Source organism: Anomalospiza imberbis, chromosome 17, assembly GCF_031753505.1.
Source record: "Anomalospiza imberbis isolate Cuckoo-Finch-1a 21T00152 chromosome 17, ASM3175350v1, whole genome shotgun sequence".
NCBI lineage: Eukaryota > Metazoa > Chordata > Aves > Passeriformes > Viduidae > Anomalospiza > Anomalospiza imberbis.
In genome coordinates, this window is record NC_089697.1 from 8,607,879 (window position 1) to 8,626,962 (window position 19,084).

General features: G+C 46.4%; 1 protein-coding gene across 14 annotated transcripts in view; it reads left to right on the forward strand.

Annotated features, from left to right (window-relative positions):
- Positions 1-19,084, forward strand: part of KCNQ2 (potassium voltage-gated channel subfamily Q member 2) — a 63,866-nt gene that overhangs the window by 33,634 nt on the left and 11,148 nt on the right. For 4 of the 14 annotated variants that reach the window (XM_068207899.1, XM_068207900.1, XM_068207891.1 and 1 more), the window contains 3 exons: positions 3,646-3,714; positions 5,548-5,577; positions 18,189-18,412. In XM_068207899.1, the coding sequence (XP_068064000.1) occupies positions 3,646-3,714; positions 5,548-5,577; positions 18,189-18,412 (323 nt within the window). Of the gene's footprint in view, positions 1-3,645; positions 3,715-5,547; positions 5,578-11,074; positions 11,232-18,188; positions 18,413-19,084 lie in introns of those variants that run through there. The other 10 variants (XM_068207887.1, XM_068207886.1, XM_068207889.1 and 7 more) reach the window with 6 other exon arrangements.

The window sequence follows — 19,084 nt, forward strand, 5'->3', positions numbered from 1 at the left end:
CTTGATAAGCTTGCTTTGTTAAGGATGATTTCTTGATGGTCTTTCCAACCTTCCCTGATCCATGCAACGCTTAACAAGAAAACATCCCCATTCATCTTCCATCTTCCTCTGCCCTCACTCCTGTGTGTTCTCTCTCTCCAGCCCTCTTCTCCCATCCTTCATTCTGTCCTTTATCTGGCTCTGAGCTGCAGGAGTTGTGCCCACCTGGCATTGAGTTTGCTGGTGAGGTGGCACCACAGGGCACATCAGTGGTAGCACAGAATAAAACCTCCAGAGCTTCTGTGCCTGCTTTTGGGGGTAAAACCTGGAGAAGAGAAAGATCTGGGATGCTAAACTGATATGATCATTCATTTCATTGAGCAATCCAATCTGATTTTATGGTGAAAGAAGGTGTCATCTCAGCAGGACTTTTCCATTTCAGTTTCTAGTTCCAAGACCCACCTAGAGCTTAAGCAGTTATTAGCCACAGTTATTCAATCTGGGACTTAACCTTTTGGGATCAATCCAAATGCAAAGTCCTGGATATGGCTGTGTAAGATTAATGATAAATAATATTATCTCAGGTTCTGCAGAATGGAGTAGATTTGCAAATCACATGCGTATTTTATATGAGATGGGTATCTGAAGGTGTAGTCAAGTTAATATTTTAAGATGGGGAATAAATGACTTCCATTTCAAGACTGCAGGCCAAGCTCTGTTCTTAGAGCAGTTTAAATCCTCACTAGATGCAGTAATGCCACTAGAGCTGATGTGATTTAGTGTCTGATTTTGAAACCCGGTTCCAGTTTTCACAGATGCAAGTTTTACAGCCTTAGTAAATCACACTTACTGCTCTGTGTGCTTAATTTATAGCAAATTGCATCAATGAACTGCAAGTATAATATTAAGAATATATTTTCCTGTTGTGCTGAGCAACAGCCTGTTTTGGGAATCAGACATTTTTCTACTACTGGGAGAGGAATAAGAATGTGCCACTTCTGTTCCATTTGTTGTAATGAAGTATTTTATAAGCTTCACAAATGTTCTCAGTCATGAAAAATAGCTTCAGTTGGAGACATAAAGTCATAGTTAGGGAAAAAATTGGCTGCTTATAGAAACTCCAGCACTGTATGGAGGCTCATTTAGGTTCCCATCCCATTCCAGCATCCATCTCCTTGTCACCGTTTCCTTCACTGTTCATCCTGGGACTGTTCCAAAAAATCATCGTGGCGTCCGCGAGCGTGTCGTGGTGTGTCCGTGTAGCTCCCACCATGTCGTGTGCTGCTGCCCTCCTCGTGTTGTGGGGTTCTGGTGATGTCCTGGCCCGAGGCATGACCTCCCTCCTGTCCCCTAATGCTTGAAAAGTTCTTTGTGCTCCCAGGAACAGCGGGTCCTCCTTTCCCTGCGGATATGGGAGCCGGTGCCTGGAGTTAGCGTGGCCTTTCTCTGTGCTGTACTGGGAGGGGTGGTGGAGGCAGCTGGGGGGACCTGCAGCAGCTCAGAAGTGTTGCTGCAGTGGATGGCATGAGCTGTGTGTGTCCCGTGGTGCGCAGATCCCTCAGCCAGCTCCCCCTTAACCGGAACGCGCTTCCCTTGCTAACCAGTGACACGGACCAGGAGGAGAGAGAGAAAACATGAGGAACCCCAGACAGAGGTTCCTTCTGCACCTGGCATGGTGGCACCTGTGTCCCCTGTGCCCAGGGCACTCACCAGGGCAGGGTGCCGCGCACCCAGCGTTCCGCAGCAAAGCTCAGTTCAAGAGCTGTGCAGAGTTTTGCCTTTTTTGTTTTTTAAGGTTCTGGAGAAATGGTGTGGTGGAGTAGCTGTTCCTCAAGCTGCTCTTGCAGTGACAGGTTAGGTTGAGCACTTAGTTGAGATTAAATTTCAGGTCAAGTATGTGTTTTCACTCATTTTTAATAACAATTATTTCATTAAAATACTGGTTTCATTAAAATACTGTATTTTATTTCATTAAAACACATGGGCCACCTAATGTGTACCAGGACCATGAACCACCCACAGAAATGGTGAATTTCTGTGTTTGTTGTGTGTCTGTACTTCCTCATGGAAGCATCTGTGGTGGCCCAAGAGGTGGCCACCTTCAGCACACTGCAGACCATGGGCTGATGCAAAAAGGATCATTCCTTTTGGAATCCTGAATCTTCCAGTCCTTTGAGCTAATGAGCTCTTCAGCTGAGACTTCCACCAGTAAGAGCCCAGGATTTGCAATCCCAGCTGGAGAAAATGGGGCACTTTTCCTGTGTTCTGCTGGGTAAGGAGCTCCCTGAGGAATTAATGCACCAAAGAAGAGCTGTGCACCCTTCATTCGCTGCTGAGTACAACCTGTGCTGGATTTATGCACCACCTCTGCCAACCTGGAATGCATCTCCAAACCCAGCTGAAGGGAGGTGACAGCCCAGCACTCTTGCATGCTCCACTGCATCAAGGTCAGCTTCTTCCTGATGTCTGGAATGAAGAGGATCATTAATTCAGCAGATCAGGATGTGCTTTTCTCTGGATGGAAGCGAATGGGGAGCTGAGCCAAAATTTTTCAGGCCTATTTTTATTCTTTTCTCCATACTTTGAATTGGAAAATTTTCTGATTGCCTCAATCTTGTGAGCACAAAATCTCTGCTGAACCAATGTGGTTTTGAGGATAAGTTTTGTGCCTGTAGAGAAGAGGCTTTTCCAGTTGAGTTGGATTTTTTTTTTTAGTTAAAGTGTGAAAATATTGGTCTCATCATGACTGAAAAAATGCGGGCATGAATATCTCTCCCTTTATTTTAATAGAAGCCTCATTACTTACAGTCTCCCCCTGACACCTCCATCCTATGTTTTTCTTGGTTGAAAACCTGGCTGGGAATATCGACATTAAATATTTATGGAGTAAGCCCTGGTCTCCCAGGGTCTCAGGGAAGAACCCAAAAATGGATGTGGAGCTAATTCCGTGGCTTTTAAGCACAAAAGCATGATCGGTCACAGGACATTTGTTCACTGGATTTTTAATTCTTACCAGGATTCCCATAGTCAGATTTTTTTTTTTTTCTTTTAACTAAGAAGGGAAGGAAGCCCTATGGCTTCTGGAAGGCAGAGACACAAGGTTTTTTGTCTCATTTTAGGGCAAAACCTGACATGGAGTGTAGGGAATTAGTTAAACTTGACCCTGGAGCACACTGCTCTTTCTCCTGGGATGCTCCCAACACCAGGTCCTTGTTTTCTCTGCTCTACAAGCTACTCCTTCCCATGCCTTCCCACATTCCCAAGAGCAGCAGAGTTGAGTTTTCCTATTTTTCCCCAAAGCTGGAGTTTCTCTCCATTTAGCAGTGCCAACCTGCCAGAACTACAGCTCTGCCAAAACACCACCGGGCTGCCCAGGAACCCTGGCAGCTGCTTGGTTTTGGGGAGGTTCAAAATCCAGTGGTGCAGACAAGTTTCTCTCTCTCTTGCTGTCACTTTCTCTCTCTTACCCCACTGCTCTGCCTTAGGACACTGTTGGAAGTAGCAGCCAAACCCCTCTCCATCCTTCCCAAGCTGTCCCCCAGCTGCAGTTGGTGGCACAAAGCCGGTTCTGGTTGAAAGGATGGGGCAGCAGGGCAAGTTGCCGAGACAGGAGGCTCTGGAATCAGCTCTGTCTGGACATTAATGCCTGTTGTTTTCTCCCTCTAGACTCATCCCTCCTCTGAACCAGCTGGAGCTCCTAAGGAACCTGAAGAGCAAGTCGGGACTGACATTCAGGTTAGCAGCAGAGTTAAGAGAGTTTGGAACGCACACACTTTGCAATATTTTTCTTTTTCCCCTTTTTTCTTTTTTCCTTCCTGCCTTTTGCATATGGACATCCTTGAAGATGAAAGAGGTTTGACAGCTGGTCCCACATGGGTCACTCAGTGACCTCCTCCCTGCCCCTCTCCCGTGCTCCACATGAATTCCTTCAGCCTGACATGGCTCTGGAGCAATGTCACGGTGCTTGACTGACAACTCAAAGCCATCTCAAAGGGGCTGATGGAGGTAGTGATCCCAGTTTTCCTCTGACCTTTCTGCTCCTCACCACACTCAGAGGACACTCAGGCCCATGATGTGTTAATTCATTCTCTGTTCCCTCCAGTGACAGCAGACAAGGTTGCAGCAGTGAGACATTTTTGCTAAATTGGCTGTGGAAGGCTTTACATGAATCCCCCAGAAGGGCAGGAGTCCTGCACCTTCACCCTCTGCTTGGGAGGGGTAATTCTTGGGGTTTTTGAGCAATCAAGGCTGCCCTGTTGATGAATGGGGAGTGTGCAGACCCTGGGAGGGATGGAGAGGTGCTAGTGGGCATTGGGGCCAGCTGGGAGGTGTGGGATGGAGCCTGCCCTGGGCTGTGTGCCTCCACAAAGAATACACCTCTGGGTCAGCCTGAAAATTTTAAAATGTGAGTATTTGAGCTAGTGACTGAAGCTGGGCTTCCAAGCTTTTCTGAGCAAGAAGCAGGGAGGGGAAAGAGATTTTTCTCAGTCTCTCCAGGCTGCTGCCTTTGGCTGAGGAAGAGAGGTCAGGCTCTGTGCAGGTCTCAGTGGTCACTGCTGAGCAGCAGCAGGGCCAGGGCTGGTGCAGCATCACACTCAGAGGGCACCTGTGTTAGGGGAGGCAGAGCTGTATCTGCTGAGAAAACACGGTCTGCTCCCTCTCTGGGGGGCTGCAGGGGCAGAGCTGGTCGAGGCCCCCAGCAAACACCATTCCCCAGTGTAGGAGTTGTGAATCAGAGCAGCTTTTCCTCTTTGCTGGAGGGAAATACCACCACAATGCCTGGTCAGTGAAGGTGAGGAGTGCTTTTCTGTGTGGCCTTAGCATGGCTTACAGTGTCCTGGCTGCCCTTTTGTAGGCATTCAGCTCACTTTGTCCTCAGTGATTTTTCAGGGCAATCCAGTTTTGGATCTCAATACAAAACTGCAAACACAGATTGTGGTATCCCACTCCCTCCATGTCATCTTTGCCACCTACTTTGGTAAAGTAGCTGCCAAAGACTCTGGAGGCACAAATCCCACCTGAGGTGTCAGGATGCCAGGGAAGGGGTCCATGCTCCTTCCCACCCATGTCCAATCCCAGCACCCAGCGTGAATCCGTGCATTCTGACATGAGGAGATCTGACATGAGCTCTGTCCCAATGGCTGGGGAGGAAAAGTGAATGCACCAAGGTCATGGGAGCCATTCAAACCCTTCCTCGTGTGCCAAACATGAGGGCAGTGCATTTCCAAAGGAAGGGGGCCACTCTCTGAGCCCACAGAAGTCCTCCTGTGCTCACACAAATCACACGACCCTCAGGTGTCTCAGTGGTGCGTAGGCACAAGGACGGGTTGGGATGAAATCTTCAGCCCTGTGCGTTGTATGTGTCTTCTCTGAGGTTGTGTGAGTCTCCAGTGATCTTCTGTCCAGGCCAGAAACTCCAGGAATTAAGTGCTCCTTTCCCTTTCTTCTGTCCACAACTTCCACTTAGTTGTATTGTTGGTATTGTCGTTTCGTTCTGTTTTAACAGTGAAGCAGCAACATCTTTTGCCACCTGACACCATGCTAATGTACTATTGCTTCTGTTTAAAGGAAAGAGCAGCAGCCAGAACCATCGCCAAGGTCTGTATCACTGCCAACACACCATCCCCATGCATTCCCTGTAGATTTCTGTGTGTGTGCGTGTGTGTACCATGTCGTGGCACCATCGAGGGAAGCATTCCTAGGTATTACCGTGCTTTTCCTGTGCTGTGCAGTCCGATGTATCTACGTGTATGCTGGACCTTAAATCATATCTTCCCTCCAGTCTGCCTCGGGCTGGAGCAAGATAGCAAGGCTGGGGGGGTGTGGAGAGTGGTGGCAGCACAGGCAGAGCTGGCAGACACTCACGGGGGTGACAGCAGGGCTTTGGTTTATGCTTCTTTGTTTTATTTTGGTGCTGGGGTTATAGCTGAGTAACTCAGTATAACGCAGGCTCAACGTGTGCCCAGGGGCAGGTAATGCTTTGCCTGTGTCTCTGTCACCCGTGCTGGGCAGAGGTGACGTGGGGAGCACGAAGCCATCGCCACGTCACCATGTTGGCAACTTCTCCTGAGCTCCTCTTGCTGCAGGGCACGGCGTGGACCTGCTGCTCCGTGGGACACAGGAGGGCTCTCTGGCACGGCACGAGGTGGCATGGCAGAGACACCCTTTGTCCACCCCATTCCCTGGGGAGGAGGCACATTCCCTGCTCCATCTTCCCTCCAAGCCTCGAGCCCACGGTGCAGAGCGTGCTCTGGATCGTGGCGAGCACCTTCCAAGGGCAGCCGTAAATCTCACTTGTGGTAGAGCTTTTCTCCGTTCACAACTTCCAGGGAAAGCAACAGGGCTGGTGTTTGGGATACTTTTAGGACAATCTTCATCCACTTAGAATTATTTAGTTCTGGGATTTTTTTCGTCCTGGTTTTTCTAGTTCTTTTAAAAAATAGTTCTGGAACTGAATCTCTTTTTTTCCTTGGCTGATGAGACACAAACTGATGATCAGTGGAGATCATCTGCTTAGCTTTCCAATCTTCCATCTCATTCCTCAAAAGACAGCTTACAGCCTCAATTTTGTAAACAGTGAATGCATTTTTCAGAAGTACAGCCAGAGCCTGGCATTCTGCAGATGTACCTCTCTGCCATGCCTCTTAGCTTATAAGAGGCCAGAAGCTAACTTTTCCTTGGCATAAAAGCCAACCAAAGATATCTGGGTAGATATACTGCTGACTAAAGGGTGGAAAATTTCATCTTTCCTTCCTTCCTTCCTTCCTTCTCCCTCTCCTCATCCCCCTTTTTTTCCTGTCACTCATTTGAGCTTTTCTTTGCAAGCAGAACATTTGTAGCACTCCATCTACTTTCCTGCCAAATAACCCAAATCTCCAAGATCATGTTTAAACTATCCAGATTTTGGTTGGTGTGTGGGGTTTTTGTTTTTTTTTTTTTTTTTTTTTTTTTTGGTTGGTTTTTTTTTTGCTTAAGCATAGCTCGAGTGAAGGCAGCCTTCATCTAGTTTTATTAAAGCAAGGAGCATTACTCAGGAATAGCTGTCTGGGAGCAGACCAAGGCTGAACTCTTGGCCACCTGCCTGTGGCATCAGAAGGGTCAGAATTTAATGCCAGGTTCTGGCTGCTCCACTGCCCTGCCTCAGCCAGTCATAAACTTTGGATGCATCAAAGGGTAAATCCACATTTCTTATAGTGCAATGAGACAAAATCCCTGTTCAGCCCCATCCACTCCATAGCCAAGGAAATCTGAGGTCTGACAGTCCCTTACAGGGTTATCCCAGCCAGCATCCCTGCAATCAAATCAGACTAAATAGTCTTATTTCTGAGTCACTAGCCTTATTTCTACTTTTTGAATCTCGGTCCTGTCTTGCAGGGTTCATATTTATTTACTTGATACCTTAAGTTGAGTACAATATTTCTTCATAGAGGTTGCAGGTTTTTCCTTGATCATTTTCTACTTTCTCAACCTTATGTCACAGAAAGAAGTAAAAATAGTCCTTCCCTGTCCTTTTTCAGAGTATTTTTTACTATTTATAGATCCTTCATCAGAGTCATTTCCAAGTGCTGTTTCCTGCTCCTGTGGTGCATCTGTCTCTTGTGACACCAATGGGTTTTCTTGCTAAACCCCGGCCCAAGGAGGGCTTAAGCTGAGGGTCTGCAGCTGCTGTGCAGAGCTTTAGAGTTTATTCCATCTCGTTCAATTCTGCTGCCATGGCAGCACCAAAGCTCTTTCCTTCTCTTCTATTAGGGCTATACCAATTCTACCTGTTCTCACCGTCCTTTTCCTTCCATCTGATAATGCCTCAGACCTCAGGAAGTAATTTTGCATTTGGAGGGCCCAACTTGCCTATTTTCCCCAATAAAATTTTCTGGGTCTTTTGCATTCACATCCCAAATCTTCCACCCACTCGAATTTCCAGCAGCCTCTCGGTGATGCTCAGTGTGTCATCCTGCCCTCAGAAAAGAGAACTCATCCTGTTTCTCTGCCCACCTGCCAGTTAATCACCCACTTGCTGGTGATGCTTCACTCAGGAAGCTCCTGGGGATGAATTGTCTCTCTTAGCAGACCCCAGCTCTACACCTTTACTGCTTCAGCTGGGAAAGGATTTTCCACTTTGCATTTCCATTGCTGTAAGGAAATAGTCTTACACCTGGAGGTAGCTGGATCTTCCTCCTCTTTTAGTGATTTGTAGGGAGTGGCTGATTTCCCGTATTCTTCTTTCCATAACCAATACATCACAACCCCCCTGCAGCAAACGGAACAGAAAGAGCTTTTTCACTATTTTTCACCTTTTTATATTTCAATTTCGAGAAGGGTTGCTGGCATGGCACATGGGATTATGCTGTGCAGGTAAACATTGTCTTGTGAGGTCAGGGAGCATCCCAAGCATTCTGCCAGAGCACGGGGTGGCTGTTGGGGCCCTGCCCTCTGACCCCAGTGCTGCTGTAGCTGTGCTGATTTCTGCCCACACAGCAGTGGGAGAGCTGCTGCCCAGGCTGGGAGGACATGAGGAGGTGATGGGGTCAGTGTGGCAGAGGCTCAGGGTCACCTGGAATTTCTCTTGGGTGGCTTTTGATTTAGTCTTGGCATAAAATGGGACAGCTGATCTGAGAGACAGGTTACGTCCTTTCTCTATGGTTTCTGCTTTGTATTTCCACCATGAGCTTGTCTGCATCCACATCTAAGTGCTGGGAATGCTCTATGCTGACTCGCTTGGGGGCCAGGAGCTCACCTCCCCCAGAGGTGGAGCCTAGGCTGTGATGAGCAGAAGAGATGTTGGCCTTTTTCTACATGCCATGTACCCCTTCTTCCCTTTTTGTTTTCCTCCCTTAAAAAAAAAAAAAAAAAGCTTTCAGAGCCTCCTGTTGCCCATCACTTTGGGTGTTGTGTCCACCCTGCCCCTGCCCCAGCCAAGCACTGCCCCGTGCCCCTCCCCAGGCTGGCTGTGCTGCCGGGGCACCGGTACCCTTCCCACCCCGGAGACCACACCGCTGCCAAGCAGGGTCCAAATGGAAGTCCCCTCTCCCTCATATCCCCAGGGAAAGAGGCCTGCTCTGTACTAGGGCTTTTCTCACCCCTCCTGCTGAAGAAAGCCAGCAGATCAGAGTGGTAATGGGGGGTGATTACTCTTCTGTTAATCAGGCTGAAAATTAGCTGTGGCATCTCGTTTCTGTTTGTTTTGCTTTGATTGTAACGTCAAAAGGACAGACACATGGTTCACCAGGGCTATGGAGGCTCCTGTATGAAATGTGGGCTTCAGATGCTGTTTAACAGATGGTCTGAGTAACATCTGAAGGCATCCACAACCACATTTCTTCCTCTTGCATTTCCAAAATACAACTGGGTGAGAAGCTAAAAATTAATGAACCAAATGACCATAATAACATATTAATATCAGAGGAAAAGAAACAGAAGGATTCTAGGGAAGTGGGAAGCTAAAACTCAGATTACTTTGTCCAGCATGAGTTCAGTGCTGTAGGTGGTGAGAAGAACCTCTTTGGAAGGTTGTTCTCAGCTGTGGTTTGTGCTTGACCCCAGTGAGCTCAGCAGGACCTTGCCTGTGTTCTGGGTGAATGCTGGGCTGGGTCCTTGTACCGTGTGTGTTTATCTGTGTGTATATCTCTCTCTCAGTGTGTGTATATGTCTGTCTGAGATACACACAACCCCAAGATCTCTCTTCAGGGGTGTGATTAAGGCTTCTGTACGCACTGGAGGATGCCTTTGTTTGACTCAGTGGGCCCCTGCTCATCCCGCCAAGGATGTCCAAGGTGTCTCAAACCTCTACTGCCCGTGGAAACCAGGGTCAATCATGGGAACCCCATGGGCCACATGAGCCTGGGCTGGTGTTTGGCCTTCTAACCAATTTAACTGGTGTCAGAGACTCATGCTGGGACTGACAGTAATCTGGAAATAATCAGTTGCCTTTAGGGGAGCGGATTATTTGCACTGAAGGAGCTGCATCTTTCTGGAGGGACTGCAGAGGAGACTGAGAGGAGAGAAACCCATGTGTCTCCCTGAGGCTCTGCATGCTCAATATCCCACTCCCATGCCAGCTCCAGGACAGCCCTGGTAGCACCACCAGCCCCTGGGGCTACCTGGGGATGCAGGGTCCCACTGTGGACACCTGAGGAGTCCCCAGGATGCCGAGGGTGGTGTCAGCTGAGCTTGTATGGGATGCTGTGCCTGTGAGCTCCTCTGATTACCCAACTCAAGTGTAAAATAAGACTGGGATTTGATGCCCTTCAGCCTTTCAGTCTGCCCGTGAATTCAGCAAGAGCTGCCTGCCGGTGGTTGGAGGCCTGGTGGGGTGATGGGGCCACGTCATTCCCCTTCCACAGGTAGAGGGCTGCTCCATGGCGTGGAGAACCCTGGTCCTGGTGGGGATCTCCTGGCAGGGCAGTGTCTGAGCAGCCATTTGGGATGGAGCTGTGGTGGTGCCTCCTCAAAGTCAGCAACTCCCCAGAAGTGGTAGGGCCTGTCTGAAAATCATTATGAAAACCAGATGTGTGAACACAGATGTTTAACTCCCTTCCCATAAGGTACTGCACCACACCCTGTTTTGATCTATTTTTGTTTTTTTTCGATGCCAGGCTTAATATAATGTTATTTTCCATATCAAATAATGCACAGATTAACTAGCTCTTTTTTTGAGTGGAGTTTTTTTTTGTAAAAAAAAAAAAAATTGAGCTTTTTGGATATTATTTGACAAAACAAGTTAAAGTTTTGGCTTTCCATGGTTTACACAATTTGAACAAACTTACTTTAATAATATATTTAGAGGAAGAACAGAGTATTTTTTGTTTCCAATACAGACGAAAGATCTTCCTGCAGTTAATTGTAGATAAACTGACACCACCAACTCAGTGAGCAGAATGCTCATGTCTAATAATTAAATTTACTGACCATAGTGAAACAAATTTCAGAAACCCTTTTGATTTACTTTTTTTTTTCCTCACTGAACACTCAAACAGAACAATCCTGTCATGAACCCGGCCCTCAAAACACCTGTCTTTTAAACCCAGAGTCCATAATCAAAAGTTTCCTGTCTGGCATTTGCTTCCAGGTCTAATTTTTACTCTCCCCTCATTTCCAGTAAAAGCAAACCGTGCAGAGAGTCACTATGCGGATGCTGCTCAGGAAACTCTAGGTACCACGGGAAATGCGTCGCACGAAACTAATCAAAAGCTGCACGGCTCATTCTCCCTCTACCCTGCTACCACCTGTTCTGATCACTTCTCTGCTTAATAGAGGTACTAGATGAGTAAAAAAAAGGTGGAAGAGCCTCCCCGCTGCCCGCCCCAAAATTAGAGCCTTCCCTGGCTGCCAGTTGTGCAGAGCACACGAAGCGAAGGGATGAGGATGGGGAATTTGGGCTGGGCTAGCCAAGCCAGTGTCTGCTCAGCAAGGGAGGAGGCCAGGAAATGAAGTTAAACAAATAATGGAACATTAAAAAAAAAAAAAAGAAAGAAAAAAAAAGGCAAAATGAAAAATTTTAATTTTTTTTTTAAAGATCCCTTCCTCCCTATCGCTCCATCCCTCCTCAAGGTCCAGGGAATCCTTGCAAATTGACTTGCACTGTACAGCAATGTCCAGTTAGTAGCATGAGAAATACCAGCTTCCTGCCTCTGCTCAGTCACCATTCCTTTGGCTCTCTGACCGTGACAAATTGACCTTTCCTAGCCTGGTGGCCTTTGGAAGCCACAGCTTGCCTATCTAGCACCTCTACTACGCAGCTAGAGAAGGACTAATCTCAGCCTGTCCCACCAGACGTAGGGGACATGGGCTCCCCTGAGCGTTGACATTGGCCTTGTGAATGGTTCTGTTTCTAGACCCCGAGGGGGACAGACAGCTTTAGCTCAGGGCTTTGTACGAGCAGGGTTTGCATCTTTTTCATCCAGCTGACAACTGCTAGGTGTTTTCAGGGACTCCCCAACCAGCATCCCTTAGTGCACCCATGGCCAAATACACAGACACATAGATCTTGTCTTACTTGTGCATAAATTCTTCCACACCTGCACTAGAAGAGTCTCTGCCCCCACCCCTGCTCCTCAGCAGCAAACATGCACCTTCTTGATCTCCCACTGCCCAGAGTTTGCATGCTGTGAATGCTGGCAGGGGTCCCCCCCAGCTCCTCGCCCCACAGCCAGGCAGGTGGACAGCCCAGGAGTGGCAGGGCACTGAGTGATGCCGCATGTTTGTGAACTCGGATTTTTGCATGCTCTTTTTTGGAGTCCGTTTTAATTCTCAAAATCACCAGTCTCTGTATCCCTCAGAAAGCCAACAAACTACAACTTTGAAAGTATAAAACTGCAGCTCTAACAGTATATGTATCTCTGATTTTCTTCATTAATTGTTTCAACCTGTATCTTTTCTTTTCTTGCTATTTTTTGACCTGCTGGCTCTTTTTATTCTCTGTCAGTCTAGAGGGTAGGACTCATGGCTGAGGTTTGCATGTACCAGGTGCTCAGAAGTAGAGTGGTAAATCCCATCTCTGAATGGGTAACAAAGAGGAATGGGGCATGATCTAGGATTCATAAAAAGCAGTTTCTCCATGGCAGGAAATCCTTTACATCTGGATAAAAAGCCTGAACCTCTGAGTCAGCCTCCTGCTGCATACTTGGTGGTGCTGTGGCCTTCCTTGCAGGTTAGCCTTGAAAAGTGTGGGTAAATATTGGGTGATCATCAGTTGCACAGGCAGCATTTCAAGACAAATGGCAAAGATTTGCTCAATAGTCTAGCTGGAAAAAATCATCCTGACTTCTGTGGTGTTTCCATTTGCCAGGTGAGGTTGTTTTATGTGTGGAGGTGTAGTGTGAGCAGGGACTCCTCCCCAGAGAAAGCCTCCTCTCAGTTGCTTAACACTGAGGTTGTTTTTGGCAGAGATGAAAATGAGCAGTGCTATTCATAATCTGTCCTCTCATCTGTTCGTGTCTAGTTCTGTTTTCTGGAAAATCAGCCACTCTGATCTCAATGTCTTCCTTGCATGTCTTCCTAGGCATGGATTTTTAATTGCGTAAGCCAGTGTAATTTTTTTCTGTTTTCTACTGAATTCCTTCCCACTGTGGTCCTCATTTCATCTCCCCCATCTTGAGTTCTGCAAGGGAAAGGGAGGATGAAACAAAGTGTTACCTAAATACCTTCTTAATCTGTTGAAGAGTCTGAAAAGGAAGATGACAGACTGTGGTTCTTCCAGTCAAAAAGGAGTCTTGAACTTTGGAGTAGCTACAAGACCATCTTTGTTGCCTGCATCCTTCCTGAATGTAGTGTTGTACACCCTGTGCTTTAGTTGAACTGTGGGTTAACTGTGAAGGGATGTAAAAATAATTCAGATGTCTTGTTTCTCTGGACCCTTGGGTGTCTGCCACCAATCCCCACTGCACAAACTCTTGGGGCAGATGCCAGCACTTTGATGCAGCTCAGGCTGAGTGCTAAAAGCCTTCATCTAGGATGCACATAACAAAATAACAGCACACGATGAGGCAATCATGGAAAATTCAATGTAGGTAAATTAATAGGAAACTCCTTAGAAGCTGTGGTTTCTTAATGTACTAAACCAATGATCCTTAGTCAATAAATGCAATAACATATTCATTTTTAGACAGTAATGTAACTACACCAAGCCAGATTATCAGCTCTATCATATTCTGCTTCATAAGAGACTTTCCCAGCACACTCAGAGATGAGGGCACCTCACAGTGGGAAGAGCACCCAGAGCAGTGAAGGAAAGGTGTTTGCAGTGCCCTTTACTGGCCTGTGGCTCTGGGTGGAGCAGGTTCCTTAAAGGCTGGTTTGGGAATGATCAGCCAGCTCGGAGGTGCAGCCTGGCTGCTTTGCTTTGCTCCTGAAATGCAGAACAGCCGAGCTGGCAAGCAGCAAACGGCTGGGAGAAGATGCAGGATGTGGCTGACGTGCTGTCTGACAACACTCAACATCAGTCTGGGAGAAGAGGGCTGGGAATTAGGAAGAGATGGGTGATTATAGCAGGATGCTGCAGGACAGCAAAGGTTACAGACGTGAGTCTGGCTCCACTGTCCCTTCACTCATCCGAGGCCCTCTGCTTTTCTGTGCTTGTGTGGTGGCTGCAGGGATGGTGCAATTCCAGTCTTTGCCATCACAGCATCAGTGGCTTCCATCCAAGTCTAGCACCATGGCTGTGGATGAGGAAAAGGAGAGGGATTACTCATCATGACAGGATCACTGGCTGATGTTTTGTTTCCCTTACACCCAGGTTTCTCTGCTTCTAGAAACTGCGTTCTCTAGGCTGAATTCACCTTTTAGCAATGTTTTTTCTGGAATCACTGGAGGCAGACCAGGCTTGAGCCAGGCCCTCTCTTGGTTTTTGTTTTAGTCACGGCAACTTTTGCATACACAGTCTTATTTTCCTTTCCTTCATGTCACCAGTAATTGTTTTTTGCCTCTTACTCACAGCAGCAAGCAGACTGGAGCCCAGTGATAGTCACAAAGACCATCATTCACTCCTGGAACTCCTGCCTGGTTTTAATGAGTTGTTCTCATATGCCACAAGCTCAGCACAAACTCTTGATTTAAAAAAAGCCCCTCATTTACCAACAGGAGACAGCCTTTTTCTCCTGGCCACAGCTTCTCAGAAGAATGAGCACTGATAGTGGTTGAGTTTGGATGCACAGATGGATCTGAGTCTGTGCTAGTCTGGCTCATTCTGGCTAGCTGAGAAGAAAATGAAGTAATGGCTCAAGCACAGTTTAAAATCAATGACAAGACCTTACAACTGATACTTTTTATTGATCTGAAATTACTGCTAATGTAATGAGTCCACATTTTTTTTTAAAGTGCTGATTTGATACTATAGAGAACTGGAATAAACCCCAAACCAGAGCATTTCAAACAGGAGCTTAAACCCCTGGCATCCTAAGAAGGCTGATGGCAGCTCATTTTGAAGGTCAGTACTTGCCCATTTCTCTGCTGAGTGCTGGGCAGTTGGACTTAACCAAAATGCAAAGTCCACTGAAGCAGTGAACATCATCCAGTTTCTGCAGCATGGACTCAGTTTTTGACTGGCAACAGAAATCAGCTCAGTTTCTATCTTTTGTTAAATTCAAGTCAAACCTGAATATTTATAAACTTTCCCCACAGTCAGCCTGGAAAGGTAATTTTTTGCTATCAAATCTGTTTTCATAGATGCCACTTGGAGTGGACCTAGAATTAAATCACAACCTATCAGGCTGTTGTAACTTCCCCTAAGCTGTGCCTCTGGTTGCAAAGCCACAGTTCCCTTTCCCTTCCTTCCCCTGGCACGAGCAGAGCTCCTGCCCCGTGCTTGCGCCGCTGTCACGACTGTGAGTGTCCATCTGTCCCTGCTGTCCTCACCTACGTGTCACCAACACCTCCCACTCAGCTGAGGCTCATTTACCATCCTGGAGTGACATCCCTCTGAGGCACTCTACGTCTCTCTGCATGACTTTCTGGTTGAGTGAGAACATGATCTTGGATTAGCTGACAGCATATATCCCTGTGTATGTCCGTATTTCTTTGGGATTTTTTTTCCTACCAGCTCCTGCAGACCCCAACAGCACCCTCCTCTGCAGGGATTGTACTTGCATGTGATTCCAGGTGTCGTTTCCAATGAGGGAATTGCATGGCAGAAGGAAAGATTCTATCAGTTGTTCATGGTGGCTCGTGTTGTCTATGTTAAAACAAAGAAGTTGCATCAAGAGTTGGGTTTTTTTCCTTAGTGAGTACTTGGGAACAAAACCCACCCAGATCTTAATTGTTCATCAGATTTCTATGAGACTTTTTGATGTGTTGCTCCTCATGCTCTCAGGATTTAAACTCTTTGCTCGTATCCCTCACCAAGTTCAACCCTTTCTTTTTTGCTTTTTGTGATTCCTGCAAACATTTGTAGCACATTTGTTGTGGGAATGGAAAAGAGGCTCCAAGGAAAAGGCCCTGCCATACTCAGTGAAAGGCAGCTGGTTTTATGCTAGGATTGGTGATGGGAGAAACTCAGCAGAGGATAGGGCACAAAATGATCACTTTGAATCCTGAATATGGCTGTGCTGCTAAAGCATTTTTATAAAACTTACTTTTTAAAAAGGTAATTCAAAGTAATAGTACTACTGAAACACAGTGGATTCAAAAATATTATTTTTAAAATCAACAAAAATAAAGAAAGAAGTTCCAGTTGGCCTATTTAGAATCAAATTATGAAATTTCAATCTGGTTTCTAATCCAAGAAACTCAGAGTGATAATTTCCTTTAATCCTTTGGCGCATTATGTATGATGGTTTTGGTGGCAGTAGTAATGAAGGCTTACATCCAGAAAGGTGTTTAGGCATGTGCTTGTTCCCAGATTCCTGTGTGGATTTGTACCTTTGACCTGGATGTCAGCTCTGATGATCTCATGGCCTTCAGACACACCCTGCAGATGGACACCACAGTGGAAATTCAATCCCCAGCACTTACCCAAATTAACATTCATCTTTAATTGGAATAATTCTGTCTTTTTAATTTGGTCATAAGCAAATTTTATTTTCTCTCCAATCCATCTTTCAATGTGAAATTGCTGCTGAGCTTATGGCTGCAGCCAACCCTTCCCTGCAGCCCAGCAGATGCCCTCCCTACAAAACTCTGCAAAATGCTGCCTAAGCACCTTTCTCTCCCTGTAAATGTTTGTTGTCTCGCAATGTAAAGTGACTTTGTAAAAATAGCACCTTCTTAGTCAACAAATCTGCTCCCTGAGTGTCCTCGAGTCACATCTTCTTCCTTGGCTGGCCGGAGCTGGTGTCTGCTCCTGTCAGCAGGGAACAGCCGGCGGCTGGGAAAAGGGAGCAGTGTTTTGCTTTGCTTCAAAACCAGCAGCCAAGTTCTGATTGAAGAACCTCATGCCAGTTTTGAAGGCAAAGAAGGGCCGTGGGGCTCTGACTTTTACGTCGGTGCTGCTGAAAGACACACCAAAAAAAAAGCAGGTCTTTGGTTGGTGATGTGGAAGTTAAAATTTCTGAAATGTTCTTCCCGCAAATTGCGGCAGAGAGCTGGCAGCAGAATGATAAGTGGCTGCTGCAATGGTACAGAATGCTGGGAATTCAATCCCTGTCTTCACTCAGTTTTGATATACCTATATATACAATATTGGCTATTTGTGCAAGTATCTTGCACTAGTTGTTCAGCCTCTAATCAGTGGAGTTTAATCATCGATTGCTATTAAGAAAATATGAAATGATCCAAAAGTATTTGCAGTCTGCTTTCCTCAGTGCTGTCTCTATAAAGTTTGTGGTTTCATAAAGATTCACAAAATCTCTTTGTTCTAAAATTTTCACATGAAAATTCAACATCTTCATTTGGGTGAAAGGCTTTAAATGCAAATTTCAGAATTTGGAAACTAATTAGAGCTGGGTGGTCACTATTTCCCAGTGAGATTATCTCTGTTTCTGGAGAGACCTTTTCCAACCATAATTGCAAGGATTCTCATAGGAAAAAAGGCATGAAAGTGCCATATTCTGGAGTTTTAAAATTTTGCTTTCCATGTTTATGACAGCCGTAGCAGACCTCGAGGGAGATGGCAGATAGCTTTTAAATGGGATTTTTATAGGATACAAAGGAGTTGCACAGTGTTTGTATGTATGTGTTTCAATATGTAACTGGATAAAGAGGAACTCTTTGGAATATATAAAAGGGGCAGATCATGTTTTAAGAGGGAGGAAATACAGGAGCTGAAGAAAGGGAAAGGACAGATCTGAGCACCAGAAGTGAAGGGTTTGCACAAAAGTTTTAAGATGATGGTTTGGGGTTTTTTTAATTGGTATTTTCTTATTAGCCATAGTGTTTTGGAAGGCAGTTGTGAAAGAAAAGCTTCCTAACTCGTGATCGGAGCCGATCAGTGATTTAAGGAATCATAACCTCATTGTTAATGTCATTCTGTCCCGCCAGCCCTGGCATCCCATGAGGGGCTTCTGTTTAAGTCCTCATTATTTTCTCTCTCTTACGAACCATTCCCATTTCACTCATGATGACAGAAACATTTCTATAATGCTTTCTTTAAAACAAAAATAAAAATACATAATAAAAAAAAAAAAAAAAAAAAAGAAAAGCCAACAGCAAAACTACATGTCACTGCTGCTTGGAAGTGCTCTTGGTTTCTAATGGCTGGTGGGGAAGGACTGCGTGGTTTCCAGAATGACTCCTCCTGCTGTCTCCTTTTTGTCTTTGTTTCAACGTGTTTCTCTGAACAGTCAGAAGGTCAGTTTGAAAGATCGTGTCTTCTCCAGTCCCCGCGGTGCTGGCACCAAAGGGAAAGGCTCTCCACAGGCTCAGGGCATCAGGAGGTCCCCCAGTGCTGACCAGAGTATCGAGGACAGCCCGAGCAAAGTGCCCAAGAGCTGGAGCTTCGGAGACCGCAGCCGAGCCCGGCAAGCGTTCCGCATCAAGGGAGCGGCGTCGCGGCAGAACTCGGAAGGTGAGGGCTTGGGCAGCCCTGCTGGACCCTAAATTCCCAGCTGGCCCCAACATCCTCTCCCTTCCCACCTAAGAAGGCCAGAGCTGCCAGCCAAGGTGTTGGGACTCTTTCCCTTCCCAGTCTTTTAGCTTGGAATAGCCTGAGCAACCTGATTAAGTTGATGTCCCTGCCCATTGCAGGGGGTTGGGCTAGAGGGCCTTTACAAGATCTCTTCCAACCCAGACTTGTCAATAATGATTAGAAGAGGCAAGAAAACCCCTTCTGATACCCATGATAATGTTTGTATTTCTGTATATAAGGATGGGAAAAGGAGGAAGGGTCAAGCATTGGGACAAGAGGAAATGACCTCAAGGTGTGCTAGGGAGGGTTAGGTTGGATATTAGGAAAAATTTCTTCACTAAAAGGGTGGTCAAGCTCTGGAACAGGCTGCACAGGGCAGTGGTGGATTCACCTTCTTGGAGGGATTTAAAACACATCCAGATGTGGCACCTAGGGACATGGTTTTGTGGCTGGGCTTGGCCATGCTGGGGGAATGGCTGGACTTGATGATCTTAGAGGGATTTTCCAACTCAAATGATGCTGGGATTCACTGATACAGGTATGGGTGAGAGCTGCAGCTGGCACTGCTGAATGTCACCTAAGCACATCCTGAGAAATGCTCTTGTCTGGATG